The sequence below is a fragment of the Chlorocebus sabaeus genome, chromosome X (genome assembly GCF_047675955.1).
Source record: "Chlorocebus sabaeus isolate Y175 chromosome X, mChlSab1.0.hap1, whole genome shotgun sequence".
NCBI classification, from domain to species: Eukaryota; Metazoa; Chordata; class Mammalia; order Primates; family Cercopithecidae; genus Chlorocebus; species Chlorocebus sabaeus.
The window spans coordinates 109,097,058-109,116,025 of record NC_132933.1 but is presented as its reverse complement, the minus strand read 5'-3'; the positions used below and the strand labels follow the sequence as shown (position 1 = coordinate 109,116,025).

General features: G+C 38.1%; 1 protein-coding gene across 1 annotated transcript in view; it reads left to right on the top strand.

The window, feature by feature from the left end:
• The window catches only part of MAOA (monoamine oxidase A), an 83,374-nt gene that overhangs the window by 25,672 nt on the left and 38,734 nt on the right, over window positions 1-18,968 (top strand). Inside the window, exon 3 of the mRNA XM_007991453.3 lies at window positions 3,809-3,946. Within this exon, the coding sequence (XP_007989644.1) occupies window positions 3,809-3,946 (138 nt within the window). The remainder of the gene's footprint in view (window positions 1-3,808; window positions 3,947-18,968) is intronic.

Genomic DNA, 18,968 nt, shown 5'->3' with positions numbered 1-18,968 from the left:
CCTCATCTTCAGTTTTTTTCCTTGCTCACATTGTTCTGGCCATTTGGCCTCCTTGCTATTTCTTGAACATACCAGCAGACTTCTCTGTTTTATTCTATTGTTGATGTTGCTTAATTTTCTTTAAAGTTTTGCCAATATCTTTGTTCACTGTCCGTTCTTGAATCTCAGACCTTTTATTTGTAACCATTTTCATTCTACTTGAAACACACCCTTTCCTCCAATCTGGGTTCTAAACTCTGTACATTTGTCAGCTTGACAAAACATAGTTCTAACAGGTAACAAATTCTATTTAGAATTTCTCTTCCTCTTTTTTTTTCTCTCAGAACAGCAAAGATATTATTCCCCTATCTTCTGGCTTGTATTTTTATTGTTGAAGTTTAATTTATTGTTAAGTCTAATTGTTGATTTTTTTTCAGAGTATGTACGATTTGCCTCTTTCGTTTTCTGAAAAAGAATTGCTTCTGAGAGCTCTTTTCTTTGGTATACTGCAGTTTCTCTGTGTCTGGATGAGAATTTATTTTTATTTATCATTCTTTGGACCTGTTGGGTTTCTTATCTTCCAACAATGCTGGTAAATCCTCAGCCACTATTTTTTTATACTACTTAACATTTTGACACCATCTTCCATGTCTGAACTACCTCCTCAACATATTTTCCAATTCTTTATCTTGGAACTGCATTCTATATAATTTATTCAGATCTAGCAGTTTACTCACTCTTTAACTATGTCGAATATACTGTTTAATCCATTCACAGAGTTTTTAAAATTTTAATTAGTACATTTTTATTACTAGCAGTTATTTTTAAATCTACCTGATAATATTTTCAGTTTCTTTTCCCCTGCTCCTAGTTTTAATGGCTTATTTTATTTAAAATATATTACATAGTACTTTTAGATTCTGTGTATAATTCAACTATTACAAAGTCTTTCTGGATTATTTTTTCTGCTTATTTTCTTTTGGTGCCTTGTTTGCACGTATGTTTTGTAACTCTTGGCTATGGGTTGCTAATTTTCCATGGAACTTTATCTGTGTGTAAATTATTTGAGGCCTAGGGGAAAAGGATTTGAGTCTACTTCAACCACCCGCCTTGACACTTTAAATTTTCCGCCCAAGGTTTTTCATATCATATGGGTAGCGTAAATTCAGATGGAAAACATAAATAAAGATAAGCTTATTTTTTTTTCCTTTTCTGTGTGACAATACTGAGACCTGCAAAATAATGGAAAATATAAAGTTGTGGATGCAGCTAAAGCAATACTTAGAAGATATATAGTCTAAATTCTTCCATTAGAAAAGAAAAAGGCTATATATGAATAAGCTAATCATGCAAAGAGTTAGAAAAGTAAGAGCAAAATAAATCCAAAGAAGGGGTAAAAAGGGCACACATCAATGATATAGAAAATGGACACCCAACAAAGAGGATCCATAAAATAAAAGTTGATTATTTGAAGAGACCTATTAAAGATACACAAGAAGTGTCTGATAAGATTTTTCCAGAAAAAGAAACACCCCAAATAAATAAGAGATGAGAGCCAGATGTGGGGCTCACGCCTGTAATCCCAGCACTTTGGGAGGCTGAGGCAGGTGCATCGCTTGAGCTCAGGAGCTCGAGATCAGCCTGAGCAACCCTAAGTCTACAGAAAATACAAAAATTAGCTGAGTGTGGTGGCACATGCCTGTGGTCCCAGCTACTCAGGAGGCTGAGGTGGGAGAATTTGTAGACCCCAGGAAAGTCGAGGCTGCAGTGAGCTATGATCATGCCATTTTACTCCAGCTTGTGTGATAGAGTAAGACCCTGTCTCAAAAAATAATAATAAAAAAAGATGAAAATGAAGATATAATTACTGATGCAATAAAGAATAATTAAATGAAAAGAAGATGCCATGAACATTAAACCAAGTTTTGAAACATATATGAAATGTACATATTATGAGAAAAATGTAATTCATCAAAGTTAACATTGATTTAGTCTAGAAATAGAAGAGTAGTGCTTTAACCTAAAAATAAATTAAATGTGTAGTTTAAGATTTTCCCTAAAGAAAAATCACCAAGCCTAGATAGTTCTACAGGTATGTTCTACATAATGTTCAAAGAATGGATCACTTTATTTACATACAAACCTTTCTACAGAATAGAAAAAAGTATGATCACTAACTAAGGAGATTAGCAGTACTCTAATGCAAAAAACAGACAAGGCAGTAGAAGAAAGGAGAATCATAGGCCAGTCTCAATATTGCTTACATAGATATAAAATTCTAAACAAAATGTTAGCGTAGATATAAACATAGATATAAAAATTCTCAACAAAATGTTAGCAAAGCATATCCTCCAATAGAAAGATAATATCGGGTTGGGTAGCTCCAGGAAGGAAATGTTGAATAATACTAGACGATTTTCTGGAAATAACAGATTAGGTAAATTATAACAAAATACAAAGAGACTAGACAAGTTGCACTGTATAGACACACACACACATGCACACACACATCTTTAAAGCATTAAAGAGCCAGCAAGCTAACAAGATAGGGAAGAATCACTGGGCCAACATCTGGAAAAGATTAACCTACTTTTCCCTGGGTGGCAGGGGGAGTTGCTAACCACTGAAGAAGCTCCCGAAGGCTGAGCAGTGCTTTGGACCTAGTGCAAAGCTAGGGTGACAGGTCAAGTCCAGAACCCCATGAAGTGTGTACTGATTTGTGGGGGAGTATTGGTCAACTCTTTGTGCTGTAGAGTTGGGATGCATCTAAGGACCAAGGGTGAATGGCAAGAAAGCTAGGTCAAATGTGCATTTTGGCCCAGCCTCAAATCCTCTCAGGTACTGCAAATGGAATGAAGTTATCTAGTACTGTGAGGGTCCTAGGCTGTGGGCAGAAGCAAACATAAATCCTCTCTGAGAAAGATACCATCTTCCTAGGATTCAAATGATTTCTGCATGTTTTCAAGTGCAATGGGTGGCATTCAATAAAAAATAATCAGGCAAACAAGGAAAAAAGGCATGACAACATGCTTGAGAACTGGTATACACAACAAAATAGACACAGACCCTTTAGTTATTTAAAAACAAAAAAAAAGCCATGGAGGGGTTGCAGCTCACCAATATTCAATTTATTGATGAAATCATTGGGACTTGCCAATTAATAAAAACAGCTGAAAAGCATGGAGAACTGTATGAGGGAACCCAGAGCCTCCCATTCCTACTCTCTGGGAGTGAGGGTAGCTTGTGAGGGCCACTGAGGGTGACAGGGAGGAAGGCCAAGTAAACAATTTTAGTTTATGATAGAGGGTTTGCATATTTGTAAATAATTTAGTGATATGTGAATCTTTTTATACCTTCTTGTATTCTTTTCCCATGATGCATTCTTTCCTGGAAGTGTTTTAAAATAGCATCTAGAACCATCAATGTGGACTGATTTAAGATTTCACCTGGTGGAAATTAGGGAATTAGGCTTTGGGTAGCTCCTCCAGTAATAACACCAGAGAGAAGCTCACATAATAATTTAAATGTTTTGTAAAGGATCTAAACTGGCAGAATATACTACAGTGTTCTTTATCTTTTATGCATTGTATTGCTGAGTTGACCTTACCAATAGCTTTGCCAAATGATGGTGCTTAGTGATGAGTGTTAGACAGGATTGTGCCCCAGTTCTTGAGTGGACGAGGAAAGACTGCCATTTTCAGTTGCTCTTTATAGGGGAGACATAAGGCACAATTAACTTTTAAAAAAATAAATGGGGTTATTTTTTTTACAAGACACATTTTTCCAAGTTTTAACTAAAGTCCTCTGACCAATTTTTCTCTTTTTGCAGAATGAGCATGTTAATTACGTAGATGTTGGCGGAGCTTACGTGGGACCAACCCAAAACAGAATCTTACGCTTGTCTAAGGAGCTGGGCATAGAGACTTACAAAGTGAATGTCTGTGAGCGTCTCGTTCAATATGTCAAGGTAAGGCTGACTTCACCCAAGTGACTGATAGGGAAACATTTTATTTGAGAAAACATTTGGTTTGTTTTTAGTTATTTTTCTTTCAAAGCAATTGTAAAAGTGGGCTCTTGACTTTGAAGTAGTATTTGCCTTTCTTTTCTTGTTTTCTTTTTTCTTTTTCTTTTGAAAAAAATCGCTAAAGTCTCCTGGAGTCACTGCAGGATATTATGACTCAGCTTGGCCTTCCTCCCTGTCACCCTCAGTGGCCCTCGCAAGCTACCCTCACTCCCAGAGAGTAGGAATGGGAGGCTCTGGGTTCCCTCCTAATGCATTTGAAGGGCACTGGGGTTGGGGCGGCAGGTGCCTGCAACAGATATGTGCACGCACACACGCACGCACACGCATGCACACTCCCCTCCCCCAGCTGCAGGCAATCCCTGAGCGACCTAGGAAGCAACTCTAGAGCCCCAAGGAACACAAGAGTTTGAGGCCACTTCTTTAGCCTTTGAACTGGTTATTCATCCTCATTCTTACCTGGCATTATTTGGAATGCTTTATTTCCTCTGTACCTGGCCTTTACTCTTGGGAAGTCTAGCTTGTTTGTGCAGTTTCCTACTGTTTAAACAAGAGATTGTTTAAACTCTAGCCACTGATATCCACAGCTGTTGCCAGTGTTTTTCTTTCTCACTGAAGCCAAACATGGAGTGGCTGGAGTCTGGAAACATGCCTTGAGAAATCAAATTTCCCATCGGACATTGCAGCCTACTTCCTAGAGCTAGTGTCACTGAGGAAGGGGGTTATTTACTCATTCTAATGTCAGGATTCCCACACCAATAACCACATCACTTCTCAACAAATACATCCCTTCCCCTACTCTACCTTGGGCAATAACTGTGGGTCTGAAGGCTACAGGGCTTTGACTGTGTTCTGGGAGTTGAGGATACTTGTGACATATGTACACTGATACCCAATCAGAAGAGACCAGAAACCTTTGTAAACTCTGATAGCCACGTGGTTTCAGATGCTTGGGATAGTCTGGTGGTGACAGACATGAAAAAGCAAATCAGTAGTCTTTTTATTCTTTTCTTTTCTTTTTACCTTTAAGCTCTGTTGGACTTGAAAATCAGTAGTCTTTAGAAAAACTGTGGGTTAAGAGGTCAAGGGAGGAATGAAGAAAGTATAATAAATTTCACAAAGTATTTAGGAACTCTGGTTACAACAGGCCGTGATCAAAAAGGAAAAACCCCTTTGCTTCCTCATTTTCTCTTTTCTGCGCTGCACAGTGTTTCCATGGACTAGTAAGTAATAACAACAGTAAGAATAATAGCTGCTAACATTTATTAAGCACTTTTACCTGTATTCTCACATTTAATATAGGGAGAGAGACCACTAAACCCTTTGCACTCAACTACTAATTAAACAGTCATGTAAATTCACTCTCCACTCCAACTGGGAAGCAAATGAGTGTGATGATTATCTTGGAATCAGCAGATTCATGCTGATGAGATTCAGAGGCTGAGAGGTTTTTAGTTTACCTGGAGGCTAACAATAAACAACAACTAAAAGCTTTTTATGCATGAACTCATTAAATCCTTACATCCACCCTGCTAGGCAGGCATTATCATCCCCATTTTAAGTATGAGAAACCAGAAGTTCAAAGAGGTTAAAGTGACTTGACAAGGCTATAAAACTCCTAACAGTCTACCTAACCCCTGAGTGCATGCTCTTCATTATCCCAATATATGGCCTAGGAAATGAAACTGAGGACTCTGAATGGAGATGTGCTGGACCTCCAATGTTTGTTTGGCCACACACACACATCTATAGTAAGGTATCTCACTGTCAATATCACTGAAGCCTGGCTCATATGATAAGGAGATGCAATCATTGAAAGACCACTTTTTTTTTCTACTTTCTTACTCTTCTTCCGGTTTCATGTTCCTTTTTTGTACATTTTAAAAACTGGGAAAAACTGGAAATTTACAAGTATGTCCTCAAGCTAGGTACCTGCTAGTCTCCCAGCCACACCCAGCCTAAAACTTGATATTGGGCTGGGTGTGGTGGCTCACATCTGTAATCCCAGCCCTTTGGGAGGCCAAGGTGGGAGGATCATCTGAGACCAGGAGTTCTAGACCAGCCTGGGCAACATAGTGAGACCTCTTCTCTGTGAAAAATTAAGAATTAGCTGGGCATGGTGGTGCATGTCCTATAGTCCCAACTACTTGGGAGGCTGAGGCAAGAGGATGGCTTGAGCCCAGGAGGTCGAGGTTACAGTGAGCCATGATCATGCCACTGTACTTCAGCCTGGGCAACAGAACAAGACCCTATCTTAAAAATAATAATAAAAAACACGATGCTAAGGTGATAGTTTGAAAGTGGCACCCATAGCCAGCTTTTGTAAGTCATTTAGCTCCTCGTTGTTCTTGATGGAGGCAAGGTGGGGTTAAAATGATAAAGTTCTGTTTGAGAATTTTGACTTTGCCTGAAAGTGATCAACAGATCTTGACATGCTGTCCAATCTTTCCAACAGGACCTTACAAATTACATACCTTAAGTGTCAGACTTTCTGATGTCTCTGAAATTTTCTGGGCTTTACTGGGAACCCTGCTTTCTAGAAATCCAGATGTAATTGTTCTGTACCTTGAGAAGGTCCTGCTGCAAGCTTTAATAGAGGGTGAACTAATGGAAAGACTTAAGGAGTTGATGTATGCCACATTAGGTGCCTAAGTAAGGAAAGAGAAATATTAAGAGTAGCATCCAGGGTCCCTTTTTTGATATTGTTGCTGCTGCTGGGCCCGCTCTAAGGTTGGATCCACACTACCCTGATAGTCCTGTTCCTAAGGAAAAAACAACCTCAGCTTTCTGGAGGGGAGAATTGCTCAACTTCTACCATATTTTTCTTTCACAAAAATACAAATATGGCTGCGCTGTTGCTTAACCTACTGGACAAAGGCATCTTGCCATGGCATTGGACTTGGTAGCCCAAGGCTGTTTTCAAGAATGTAAGGCAGAAAATAAAATAAAAACAAAAAAAGAGGATGGGCGCAGTGGCTCACGCCTGTAATCCCAGCACTTTGGGGGGCCAAGGCAGGTGGATCACGAGGTCAGGAAATTGAGACCATCCTAGCTAACACGGTGAAACCCTGTCTCCACTAAAAATACAAAAAATTAGCCGGGTGTGGTGGCAGGCGCCTGTAGTCCCAGCTACCAGCTACTTGGGAGGCTGAGACTGGAGAATGACGTGAACCCGGGAGGTGGAGCTTGCAGTGAGCCGAGATCACGCCACTGCACTCCAGCCTGGGCAACAGAGGGAGACTCCGTCTCAAGAAAAAACAAACAAACAAACAAACAAACAAGAATGCAAGGCATTGTCAACCTCTGGATCTTTGCCATTGCATGGCCATGCACATCAACACAATGGTAATATTAGACCATAATTATTGCACATGCAGCATGTGGCAGGTATGTGCTAAAACACATACCGTGCCTATGCTTTGGACAACAAATGGCACCTTTAAATCACAACCACTGTGGTTGATCCCTCAAGGTCAGTACCACTCCCATAGTAATAATAATGACTACCCTCCCTACTGAGCTCCTAGTATGTTCCAGGCCCTGTGCCATTATCTTACTTAACCCTCCATTATCTTACTTAACCCTCACATGCATCCTAAGTTAGGGGTTATTTTGCCATTTCACAGAAAGAGTCTGAAGTTCAGAGGCCCAGTAACCTGCCTAAGAGAGTAAGGGAATTCAGATTAAGGTCTTTTGACTTTATGCTATCTCTTGCTAGTCCAGATTCTACTGTCAGGGACTGTGGACTCCAGGAAGCTGCCTTACAGTTTGTGCTTGTCCTGGCTCTTTTTGGCAGCTCTCTTCTGATGGTCATCCTGTGTCCTTCACTGTGTCCCCATATGCAGTGCTGGTGACCATGTTGCTCAATCTTTTGACCCAGAAGCCTGAAAGAGCAGTGTTAACTACCTGCTATGGTACAATCACTGTGCCTTGGTTATTGTTTGATGGATGCAGTAACTGGAAAACAGCCATTTAACTGTCAGAAAATAAATGTTGAAGCTCTATTTTGAATTTTAGTACTTATTTACAAATAGCTACCCATTTCAGATGGTAAGCATCATTCTTTTCATTGAACACTTAATCTCATCCAATGAAAAGGTGAAAAATAGAAATACATATCATTAAACCATCCTCTCACATACTTTAACCTTTCAGAGAACACATATTTTCACCCAAGGTAGAGAGCAATGTTAAGGCAAAAAAATAGTGGGTTGGTTAAAGTTTAGTTTATTTGATCTGAATGAATGCCTTTTTGCTAGTGTTTTCCAATACATCATATCATTTCTGGAATGAGAAGTACTCGTTGTAGTAGATGTTTTTGTGATGATCGGGAAACTATATTAGGGAAAAGCCGGAAGATATTTAGTTCAATATTCCAGATAAGACGGTTAATAAATTGTATACTAAAAGTAACTCTACTCATTTTAAAATATCTTAACTCTCACTGTTTTTCTCTACTTCTAGAGGAAAAGTGGGTGTTTCCCCAATGTGATAGTGTATTGGGTTAATAATGCAAATTGTCTTTGTGACACTTTCTGCATTGCTTTGTGACAACTTCAGCTTTCATAATCTAATACAGTCAATATTCGTTTCTGTAAATAACACTGAAATGAAGAGGAGGATTGCCACTGTCTACATAAACCAATCAATAATCTTTGTGGCCCAGATTGCTTCAGCTCTTAAATTTTCCCAATGCGAAACTTTGAAGAATGTTTAAATTGTTTAAACACTGTCGACAGTCTGTAACACATCTAGTGTCAGCTTATTCTAGGAAGGTTTTTACTATTCACCAAGGAACTACTCTTTACCTTTGTTAGATTGTGTTTACAGTGCAAGTTTTGACAAGACAGTGTGCAGTTCCAAGCCTGAGCCTCTCAGATGAATACTGAGGATACACCTTAGTACTGAGGATACACCTTAGTGGTGTTTCCTCTACCTCATCCCTTCTGTTTCTGAGACTATGCCTATCTACACATTCATAGAGGATTCACATTGATATGCTAAATTCACTCATTGCTTAATATTTATATTTATGTATTTGAGAGAAATATGTATTTACAGAGCAAAATCTACTCTGTACCAGATATTGTTCCAGGCTGCAGATAGAGTGGTGAACAAATGATCAAAATTTCTGCTGTCATGGTCCTTCTCATCTAAAGAGAGAAGACAAGTAAACAAGAACAGTAAATAAATATTAGTTGACATTTTTGCCTGTATCCTTCATGGATCTTGTGAATAGAATCCCTCTTCTAATTCTGGTTTAGTAGATGCTGATTCTTATATAATAGGTTCCTGACTGGTTTCTACAGTGAGCAGCTTTTATGAATTTTGTGACTTTGACATGGTTTTATTGGGGAGATTATATCTGATCTGTGAAATTAATATAAATGAATCATATCGTTGTGAACCTTAAAGGTAGATTCTTAAATGGCATCAGCTAGATATTTTTACACTTGATCTTAGCCAAAAAGACAAGAAGCAATAGCTAGATATGTTTAAAACATTCTATTTATCAGTTGGGCACAGTGGCTCGTGCCTGTAATCCCAGCACTTTGAGAGGCTGAGGCAGGAGGATTGCTTGAGCCCAGGATTTTGAGACTAGCCTGGGCAACATAGTGAGGCCCCCATTGCTACAAAAAATTTTTTTTAAATATTATTTTAAAAATAAATAAAATAAAACATTCTCTTTATCAGTTCTTCTCTTCTGCATGGCATAAGGGAAGCAGCTGGACCTGAATGCCAAGTGGATTGATTCATTACTTGCATTAGTAAATAAGATGCTCCATCAGCATGAGTGTGTTTCATTGAGTTGTGGAGATCTTCTGTTAAATTTTGCAATGCTATGTGTTGCAGAAATAATGAAAATGTTGGAATTCCATTTTTTTTTTTTTGGCTTTTTTTTTTGGCTTTCCGTGAGTTTCCCACACATCATAACGCAGGTAGGGTGAGGGGTATGGAGAGGGAGAACCCAGCCAGAAATGGAGCAAGGCATTTTGCAGAGGCTACGTCAAAGGAGAAATTGACAATTACATGCATTCTCACGTTCTTCCTGCTTTTCACATCCTCTCTAAATAAAAGTAGAGACTATAAATATATACCACCCATTTGTTTTTAGAGAATGGTGTGATAAAGATTTATTTAAAACAACATAGACTTTGCTGACAGTAACAGCTCAGCAAGCATTTTTTTTTCTTTTTTTATTAGTTCTATTCTTCCCACAGCCCTTTACTCCAGGTTTCTATGCCAACGACTGAAATCAAAGGCTTTTCACAATGTGTATGTTCTGGAATACTAAGTAAATTTTGTTGTTGCTGAGAGGAAAACTTGGTTTTAGCCAGCAGGCCATGCAGAAAGCAGAGTTTGTCTTAATGCTTACCAGATATAACCCCTCACTGCTAATAGAGTTTGACCCATGGCTTATAGTAGAATTTCTTTTGGATAAGGGACATTTCATTTGAAGTTTCTTTTAGCACCTTGTCCATACCAACTCACAGAAGACGTTTCTTTTGTCTTCAAAGAAGGATACATTTTCACTTTCAATCCCTCTCAGAAGGAAACTCAAGAAGTAGAAAGTGTTAAGTCCTTGTAGGGACGTTACTTGTTGTATATTTGCCTCCTTTCTTTTTAAACACCTGAATTCATCCCTCCTGATTCCATGCTATTAATATTGCCTTCCATCTGTAGTGTACCTATACATGTTTTACCTCACGTGAGCTTCCCAATGGTCCTAGGAGTAAACAGCATTATTTTTTCCAACTCAGAGAGCGTAGGAGCCAAAGTGTGGCTTTCCAGCTCTGAGCCCAGTGTTCTGTGGGTTACATCACTTTGTTTTTTATTCCAAAGTTAACTTGTGAACCCTTCTAATAAACTGCTCCAAGATATGACAAAAATCACTTTATCCCAAAAGGCTCTGGAGTTGTAAGATGCCACTTTGGAAACAGGGACTCCTGTGGATATAGGTGTGGTCGTTCATGGGAGCTGTATGTGACACAGTTCACATTTCACAGTTCACAGCTCTCAGTGGTTGTACATGGGAGCTGTATGTGGCACAGTGGCTTCTGCTCTTCTCTTGCACCCTGAGCTGTAGTCTGAGAGGTCCTCTGGCTTTCAGTGAGCACCTCGCAGCTAAACAGCCCCCAGAGTGTCCCAGTTAGGCTCAGCAGGCTAAAGACCACAGATGGATTCTATTATTTTATTAAAATACTAAGTCTGGAGGTCTAAGCCATGGTTTGAAATTGCTGGCTATATATTCTTTTTCTTATATGATCCATGTAAACTTATTATTCAAAGTATGGCCCAAGTATTGGCCAGTATTTTATGTTATGCCATTATATCCTGCCTGATTAGGATTTGAAGCGGTTCTTGACAAGTATTACTAATTTGGATAAGTCAGGGTAGAAGAGAGAAAAAACAAAACAAAACAAACAAACAAACAAACACCAGTTAGGTAAGGACAAGCAAGCGGTGACAGGCCTGTGCTCATGGTAAGAAATTATGTTTTGATGATAGAAATGAGGTAATACAGGAGGGATTGCTTTCTTATCTCAATTACAATTCTGAGTAGGTTTTAAAAGCAGAGAGGCTAAAAATGTTTACATATTTTCAGTTTGATCTATCCGGTATCCAGTATAAGGATATATGAAGATAGCTGGTAAAAAATTAGTTTTTAGTAACTTTCATTCTTTTTCCCCCTCTCACTTTGAAAAGACTTCATTTGCTGCCTGTGAGTTCCCAGAGAGCTTAATGGCAGAATCCCTCTTAAAGCTCTGCACTGTTTGGAGAGCTAGGTCAGCATTAGTCATCTCCTCTCAGAGGCTCCTTCTTCCTATAAACTCTCAGGGTTACATCTCAGATTTGGTTTCAAAAATATAAAGTTCCTACTCAGCGACAACCCAATATATAGCAAAATAAGTTAATTATTAGATTTTTTCTTCCACTCATTTTATTTTCTTTTAAAAAATGGTAAAGTACACTAACATAAAATTTATCATCTTCACCATTTTTAGGTGTACAGTTAATTCAGTAGCATTAAGTACATCCACATTGTTGTGCCACTGTCATCGACCGTCCATCCAACAGAACCCCTCTCATCTTCCTTCCATTCATTGCTAATAGGGACTAATTCACTACAGGAATTGTTTTCTAACCATTCATTGAGAAGTAACCTAGCATCACCCCCCAACTGGCAGCATAGAAAGGGAGTTAAGTCAGACACAAAGGATTTCTCTCACACTCAGGCTGAGGGACTTTGTGATCACACATAATCATGCAGGGCCTCAGCATTTGGGTTAATGGCCAAAAGAACTTTGTGAATGGAATTAAACATCATATGAACAGCTTCCTCAAGAGAAATTGCTCTAGTCTGCATGATAACTGAACTCCTGGAGGTTCTGACCTTTCAGGTTAGAATGTAGTTGTCTCTCGGAGGTTAAAATCTCCTCCTTCCTCCTTGCTTTCTACTTCCTTCCTATTTCTTCTCAGCAACCCCTGTCCTCACCCCAGTGGCATGCACATTACTCCAGTCAAAAGACTCAATCATTGATCTTTAATTTTCAAACTTTTGCAAAGTAGCCTTCTAACAGTTGAAATCTTAAACAGCCTCTAACGTCCAATGAATCCCATATCTAGTCCGTTCTGGGCACTTCCTGAAGAAGGGAAATTCAGTTGTCCCATGATCACATGTTGAGCCAGCTAGAAAACCTTTTCTGTCATTGCCTCATCCTGCCACCTAATAGGATCGATGCTGCCATGTAGCCCTCTGTATCACGTGCAGACTCAAACCTTTTTCATTTCTATGTCAAATTCAATGAACAGATACCTTTTGAAAACCTACTGGGCCACAGAGTTTTAGTAAGTGGCTGTTACTCCTACTTTAGAGATAAGAGAAAGTTATAATGAGAGTGGTTCAAGGTCCTACAGAAGTGAGAAAGAAAGAGGGACAGACATAAAAGCCTAGTTAATTACTAACCTTTGCAAACACAGAGCTTCAAACCGAAAAGAAACAAATAATGATAATAATGTCAATACCTGATATTTGACAGTCCAGTACTATTTTCATAGCACTTCATTTTAGTTTTTGCTTTGTGTTTGGGTTTTATGCAACCAGAAGAAGAAAATACTTGATGGAATCACAGAAAGCTTGAGTGTTAATTATAGTTCAGTGTAGTGAATACTTTGATCCTGAAGGCTGTGAAACTGAGTCGTTTTCATTTAGAAGACTTCTCATGTCAGGTTTTTCAAACAAAGAGAATGATTAGTAAACTATTCAATTACCTTTCATTCCCATAGCTCTTCTGCAATTCGTAAGACTCAAATGGTACACACTGAGCCTCGGGCTGAGATTTAGTTTTATGTATTTGCCAAAGTACACAGTAGCCTAGTTTCCATAGCCATATCTAGCAGATAAATGTCTCTGAAAAAAAAAAAAAATCAGGCTTCAGAGACAATGGGAGGAAATCACTGTGGCTCACACTTGCGGACCAGCAGTGGGTGACAAAAGTGGACCCTGCGACACAGACATGGGTACAGTCACTAATTGACATCATTATTTGAACATCTACCAGTGGAGTAGCCCTGAGTATCTGTGACTTTTCCTAATCTGTAAATTAAAAAAAATAAAAAATACTATTCTGATGTTTAAATGCTGGGAAGTTGGTGCTAAGAGCATAATGGCTCTTAGTTCATCCACCCTTTCATTCCATGCCATCACCCTATCTCTGCCATCATGGTTATAAAGCCATCACTGAAGTAACTTCATCCAGTAGTAGGGGGTAAGGCCACATCCTCCCAGACACTGTGATACACAAGGTGAATGCACTCACTTAACAGCTTAGCTGACAAGAAGCTCTGCTTTGCCCTTGGCCCTCTCTACCTGCTCTGATGTACTTTCTCACTGCACTGTCTTGTTAGGAGGAGGACGGGCTGAGGGCAGAAACTCCGCGTGAAGCCCATGATGCACGTGCAATTTTAGCTAGATGTACAAGCAGTTTCCTTCCTTTCTCCTATTTGATTCGGTGTTGTGGAATGATGTGCCCTTTTGTCCAGAAGGGATACAAATGAAATTGTATTCCCATGTGTAACATTTGGAAAATAAACATTCTGGTTATCACAGCTTCTCTTTCATTGCATATTTTCCTGTGTTATGTCATGCTTCTGCCAGTGCAAGCCAGAATGTGAAGTATGCCTAGGGGAATATTTCTCAAGTTTTTTCTAAGCAACATTAATCTTAAAAATACTTGGCAAAAACAGGGCATTTGGTGGTCAGATAAATTTTGGAAGTGCTCCATATTCTATCCCTGTCTTTGATAGTCAAGGTGCCCATTAACAAATTAGGAGTCCTAGGAAGCCTGGCAATAAAAAAGACTATTGAACACAAACCAGGATTTCCCAGACTTACGACCATGGAAACTATTTTCATATAACACCTGTAAAGATCAGAGTAAGAGATGCTAACACAGGAGGTGTTTTCAGAGATTTAGGTTCACAAATTATCAAAACTACTCAGGAATAAATAGAAAATTGAATAGACCTATAATCAGAAAAGAGATTGAATTAATAATTTAAAATATCCCACAGAAACAAACCCAGACACAAATGGCTTTACTGGTAAATTTTACCAACAGTTTAAAGAAGAATTAATACCAATTCTTTATAAATTCTTCTAAAAAAATACAGGAGGAGGAAAGATTTCTCAATTCATCCTGTGAGGTCAGTATTATCCTGAATAACAACCGAAGACATCACAAGAAAATTACAAACCAATATCCCTATATAGAGATGCAAAAATCTTCAAGAAAATACTAGCAAACTCAATCTAGCAATATATTAAAAGGTTTATACACCATGACTAAGTAGGATTTATTCCAGGAATGCAAGGTTAGTTTAACATACAAAAAATCCAATAATGTAATGCACTACCATATTAATAGGATGAAGGACCAATAGCATGTGATCATCTCAACAGACAGAGCAGAAACATTTGATGAAATTTAATGCCCTTTTATGATAAAACCACTAGAAAAACTAAGAATAGAGGAGAACTTCCTCAACCTAATAAAGGGCATCTACAAAAAACCCACAGCTACCATAATACTCAATGGTAAAAGATTGAAAGCTTTCCTTCTCAAATCAGGAGCAAGACAAAGATATTTACTCTGGCCACTTGTATTTAACATTGTACTAGAGATTTTAGCCAGGGCACTTAGGCAAGAACTCCAAAAAAAAAAAAAAAAAAAGAGAGAGAGAGAGAAGAAAAATTGTATTTGCGGATGACATGATCTTGTATATAGAAAATCCTGATACTGACTAAAAAAACTCATAAAACTGTTAAACAAGTTCATCAAGGTTGCAGGATACAAGACCAATATTCAAAAATAAATTTTATTTCTATACAATAGCAATGAACAGTCTGAAATGAAATTAAGAAAACAACTTCAGAAAATAAGTTCACTGAAAATAGCATCAAAAAACAATAAAATACTTAGGAATAAATTTAACCAAAGAAGTGTAAGACTTACATACCTAAAACTACAAAATATCATTGAAATAAATTAAAGATGTAAATAAATGGAGGCATCCTGTGTTCATGGGCTTAATATTGTTAGGGTGACGATATTTCCCAAATTGAACTATGTTTTTAACACAATCTCTTTCAACATCCTAGCTGACTGTTTTTGCAGAAATTGGGAGACTGATCCTAAAATGTATATGTAAATGCAAGAGACCCATAATAGCCAAAGCAGTTTTAAAAGAGAAGAACAAATTTGAAGGACCCACACTTCCTGATTTCAAAAATTACTATGAAGCTAGTGTGCTAAAACAATGCATACTTGTATAAAAACAATGTGTACTTGTATAAGGATAAACATATTGGTAAATGGAGTAGAAATGTGATTTCAGAAATAAACCCTTACATTTATGGCCAATTGATTTTTGTCAAGGGTAGCAAGGCAACTCAGTGCAAAAAGTAAAGTAAGTTATTTCAACAAATGATATTGGACAACTGGATATCCACATGCAAAATAATGAAGTTGGACCTCTTCTCACACTGTACACAAACATTAACTCATTTTAGACCTAACTACAAGAGCTAAAACTGTAAAACTCCTAGAAGAAAAAATAATAAATCTCTGTGAGTTAGGCAGTGATTTATTTGATGATACTAAAAGCACAAGCAACAGAAGAAAAAATAGATAAATTGGTCTTCATCAAAAAAAGTTTTTGAAGTGTTGTCATTTGTATACCATCAAGAAACTGAAAAGACAATCCATAAAATGGGAGAAAATATTTGCAAATTATATATCTGATAAAAGGACTTGTATTCAGAATACATAAAGAACTCTAACAACTCAATAATAAAAAGACAACCCAATTCAAAAATGGACAAAGGACTTGAATAGATACTTTGCCAAAAAAAGATATGCAGATGATCAATAAGCATCTGAAAAGATATTAGGGAAATGCAAGTCAAAACCACAATGAGATATCACTTCACACCCAACAGGATGGCTGTAATAAAAAAGGCAGACATTAGTAGGAGTTGTGCAGGATGGGGCAACATTGGAACCCTCATCCATTGCTGCTAGAAGTGTAAAATAGTGCAGCCACTTTGGAAAATAGTTTGGCAGTTCTTCAAAATGCAGTGTGAGAGAAAGACGAGTGACTACTAATAATTAAGGGCTTCTTCCTGGGGTAAAGAAAATGTTCTAAAATGAGATGTGGTGATGGTTGCATGCTCTGTGAATATACCAAAGACCATTGAATTGTACACTATAAATGGATGAATTATAGGATATGTGAATGATATGTTAATAAAGCTGTTAACTAGCCTTTTGTCCTCACAGTGTGATATTTTCATCTTTTTTCACACTTCCCGTTTCTCCTGAGTTAATGACATCTGTGAAAGAGGAAAACTATTTTTTTAAAAAACTCTGTCATTATCTTTAATTACAAAAAAGCTGCCAGAAGAACTCATTATTGTTTCTGTCTTAACTGTTTTGTTTGTAATTTCTGTATATAACTAGAATCCCTTGGAAAAGACGACATAAATTTCTTTTAGAACCCTTCACTGTTGGGGCCAGGCACAGTGGCTCATGCCTATAATCCCAGTACTTTGGGAGGCCAAGACAGGAGGATCACTTGAGCCCAGGAGTGCAAGACCAGCCTGAGCAATAAAGTGAGGCCCCATCTCTAAAAGAAAAAATAAATAAATAAAAATACAAAAATTAGCCATGCATAGTGGCACACACCTATAGTCCCAGCTTATTTGGGAGGCTGAGGCTGGAAGATCACTTAAATCTGAGAGTTTGAGGCTGCAGTGAGCTGTGATCACAGCACTACACTCCAGCCTGGGTGACAGAGAAAGATCCTGTCTAAAAAAATAAAACCCGTCATTGTTGATGATATATCATCATTTATATCTGAGTGTAATGGTTCTCTTTTTCCAGAGATGGGACTGCACAACTCAGGCGCCCATTGCATTGGTAGCTGTACAAGTCTTGAGACAGAGGCTGAGAATATGAAATATCAGGTCATAAACAAACACATAGGAATGTGCTGCCAGCCCTTGAAATGATGTGAGAGGTTATAGATAATTTGGTATTCGTAAACATGGAGCAGAGGCATGAAAAATGTAAACCATAAGACTGTGCAAATATAATAACAAATGTGAGGGTGGATAAGTTCCCCAGGGAAATGGGAAAGGGGTGGGCAGAAGGAAAGGAAAAGGCTAAGGATCAGACTCTGGGGGATTCAGTGGATCATAGAAGGAGGCGTCTTGGGGTACTAGGCTGAGACTTGGGACAACTAGCACTATCTGATGGGGTGGTATCAAATTCAGCCAAGTGCTAATGGGATGGATACATCTCTTCATATCTGGCTAAAAGGAGCTCATTGGTGACCATAGAGAAAAGGGCACCCATGGACTTTTGAGGATACAAGTCAGATTTTAGAAAACAGAAGGATGTGAAGGCAATGGGGGCATCATTTGAGTGGGACTGTTAAAAGAATGCAAAGAGGATGACAAATGAAAAGGATAGATGTCTCCATGTAGGTTATGAAGGCTTTTTGCAGATAGCGTGAAGCTATGTATGTTTGAAGAGAGCTTGGACACCTACATTTGGAAAGAGGAAGATAATGCTTTTGTTAACTATTAATACAACACAAAACTGCCATCCTATTTAATGGACCTCTTCTTAGAGATTTTAAAATTTAAAGCATTGTTATAAACTATAGAAAATAAATCATCAAAAGATTCATCTTACAGGCTTTGTCACAAAACAATGGGACTAGAAGGGTCTCAAGGTATTCATATAAGCTGGACAGGCATATTTCTAAATTAATCTGGAAGATAACTCTTTATCTTGAAGATGATTAAAGAAGGCTATTTGGCAGCTTCCCCAGTGACCTATGATACTCTAATAACGCTCACTTCCTGTTGCTTAACTCAAATATAAAAGTACAGAGAGATGAAGCTCTCCAATGTGCCAATCAGGAAATGCTATTTTGCTTACTATAAACTTAACTTATCTTATAGAACCAACAATAAAGAATTATGTGGGAGCCATAAACTGCTATCTCCTGGCAATAGTCTTCTGTTATTATGAACATTAGTAGATTGAAGATGTAGTTTCTCAAAGGGACTTAAGTGTTTGGGGGCACGGTTCCAGGGACATTGCGTTCTGTTTGACATAAACAGTTTCTGCTGTATCAAAGACACTGCCCTTTAGAGATTAATGGCCACTTTGGAAAACTAGTAAGCTTTCAGAGTGTAGGTACAAAATGAACTTGACCATTACACTCGATTTTTTTTCCTTTTATTTTTAAAGAGCAGTAATCATTTGGAAGTATTCCCAGAGCCCCTGCTTCACCCTCTTAGGTCATGAAGGCATTCCTTACTGAGAAGTGGCTTAGTATTGAGAAACTGCTGACACCTTGGTGAGAAAACTATAGAGTCACATTCTGGAGACTG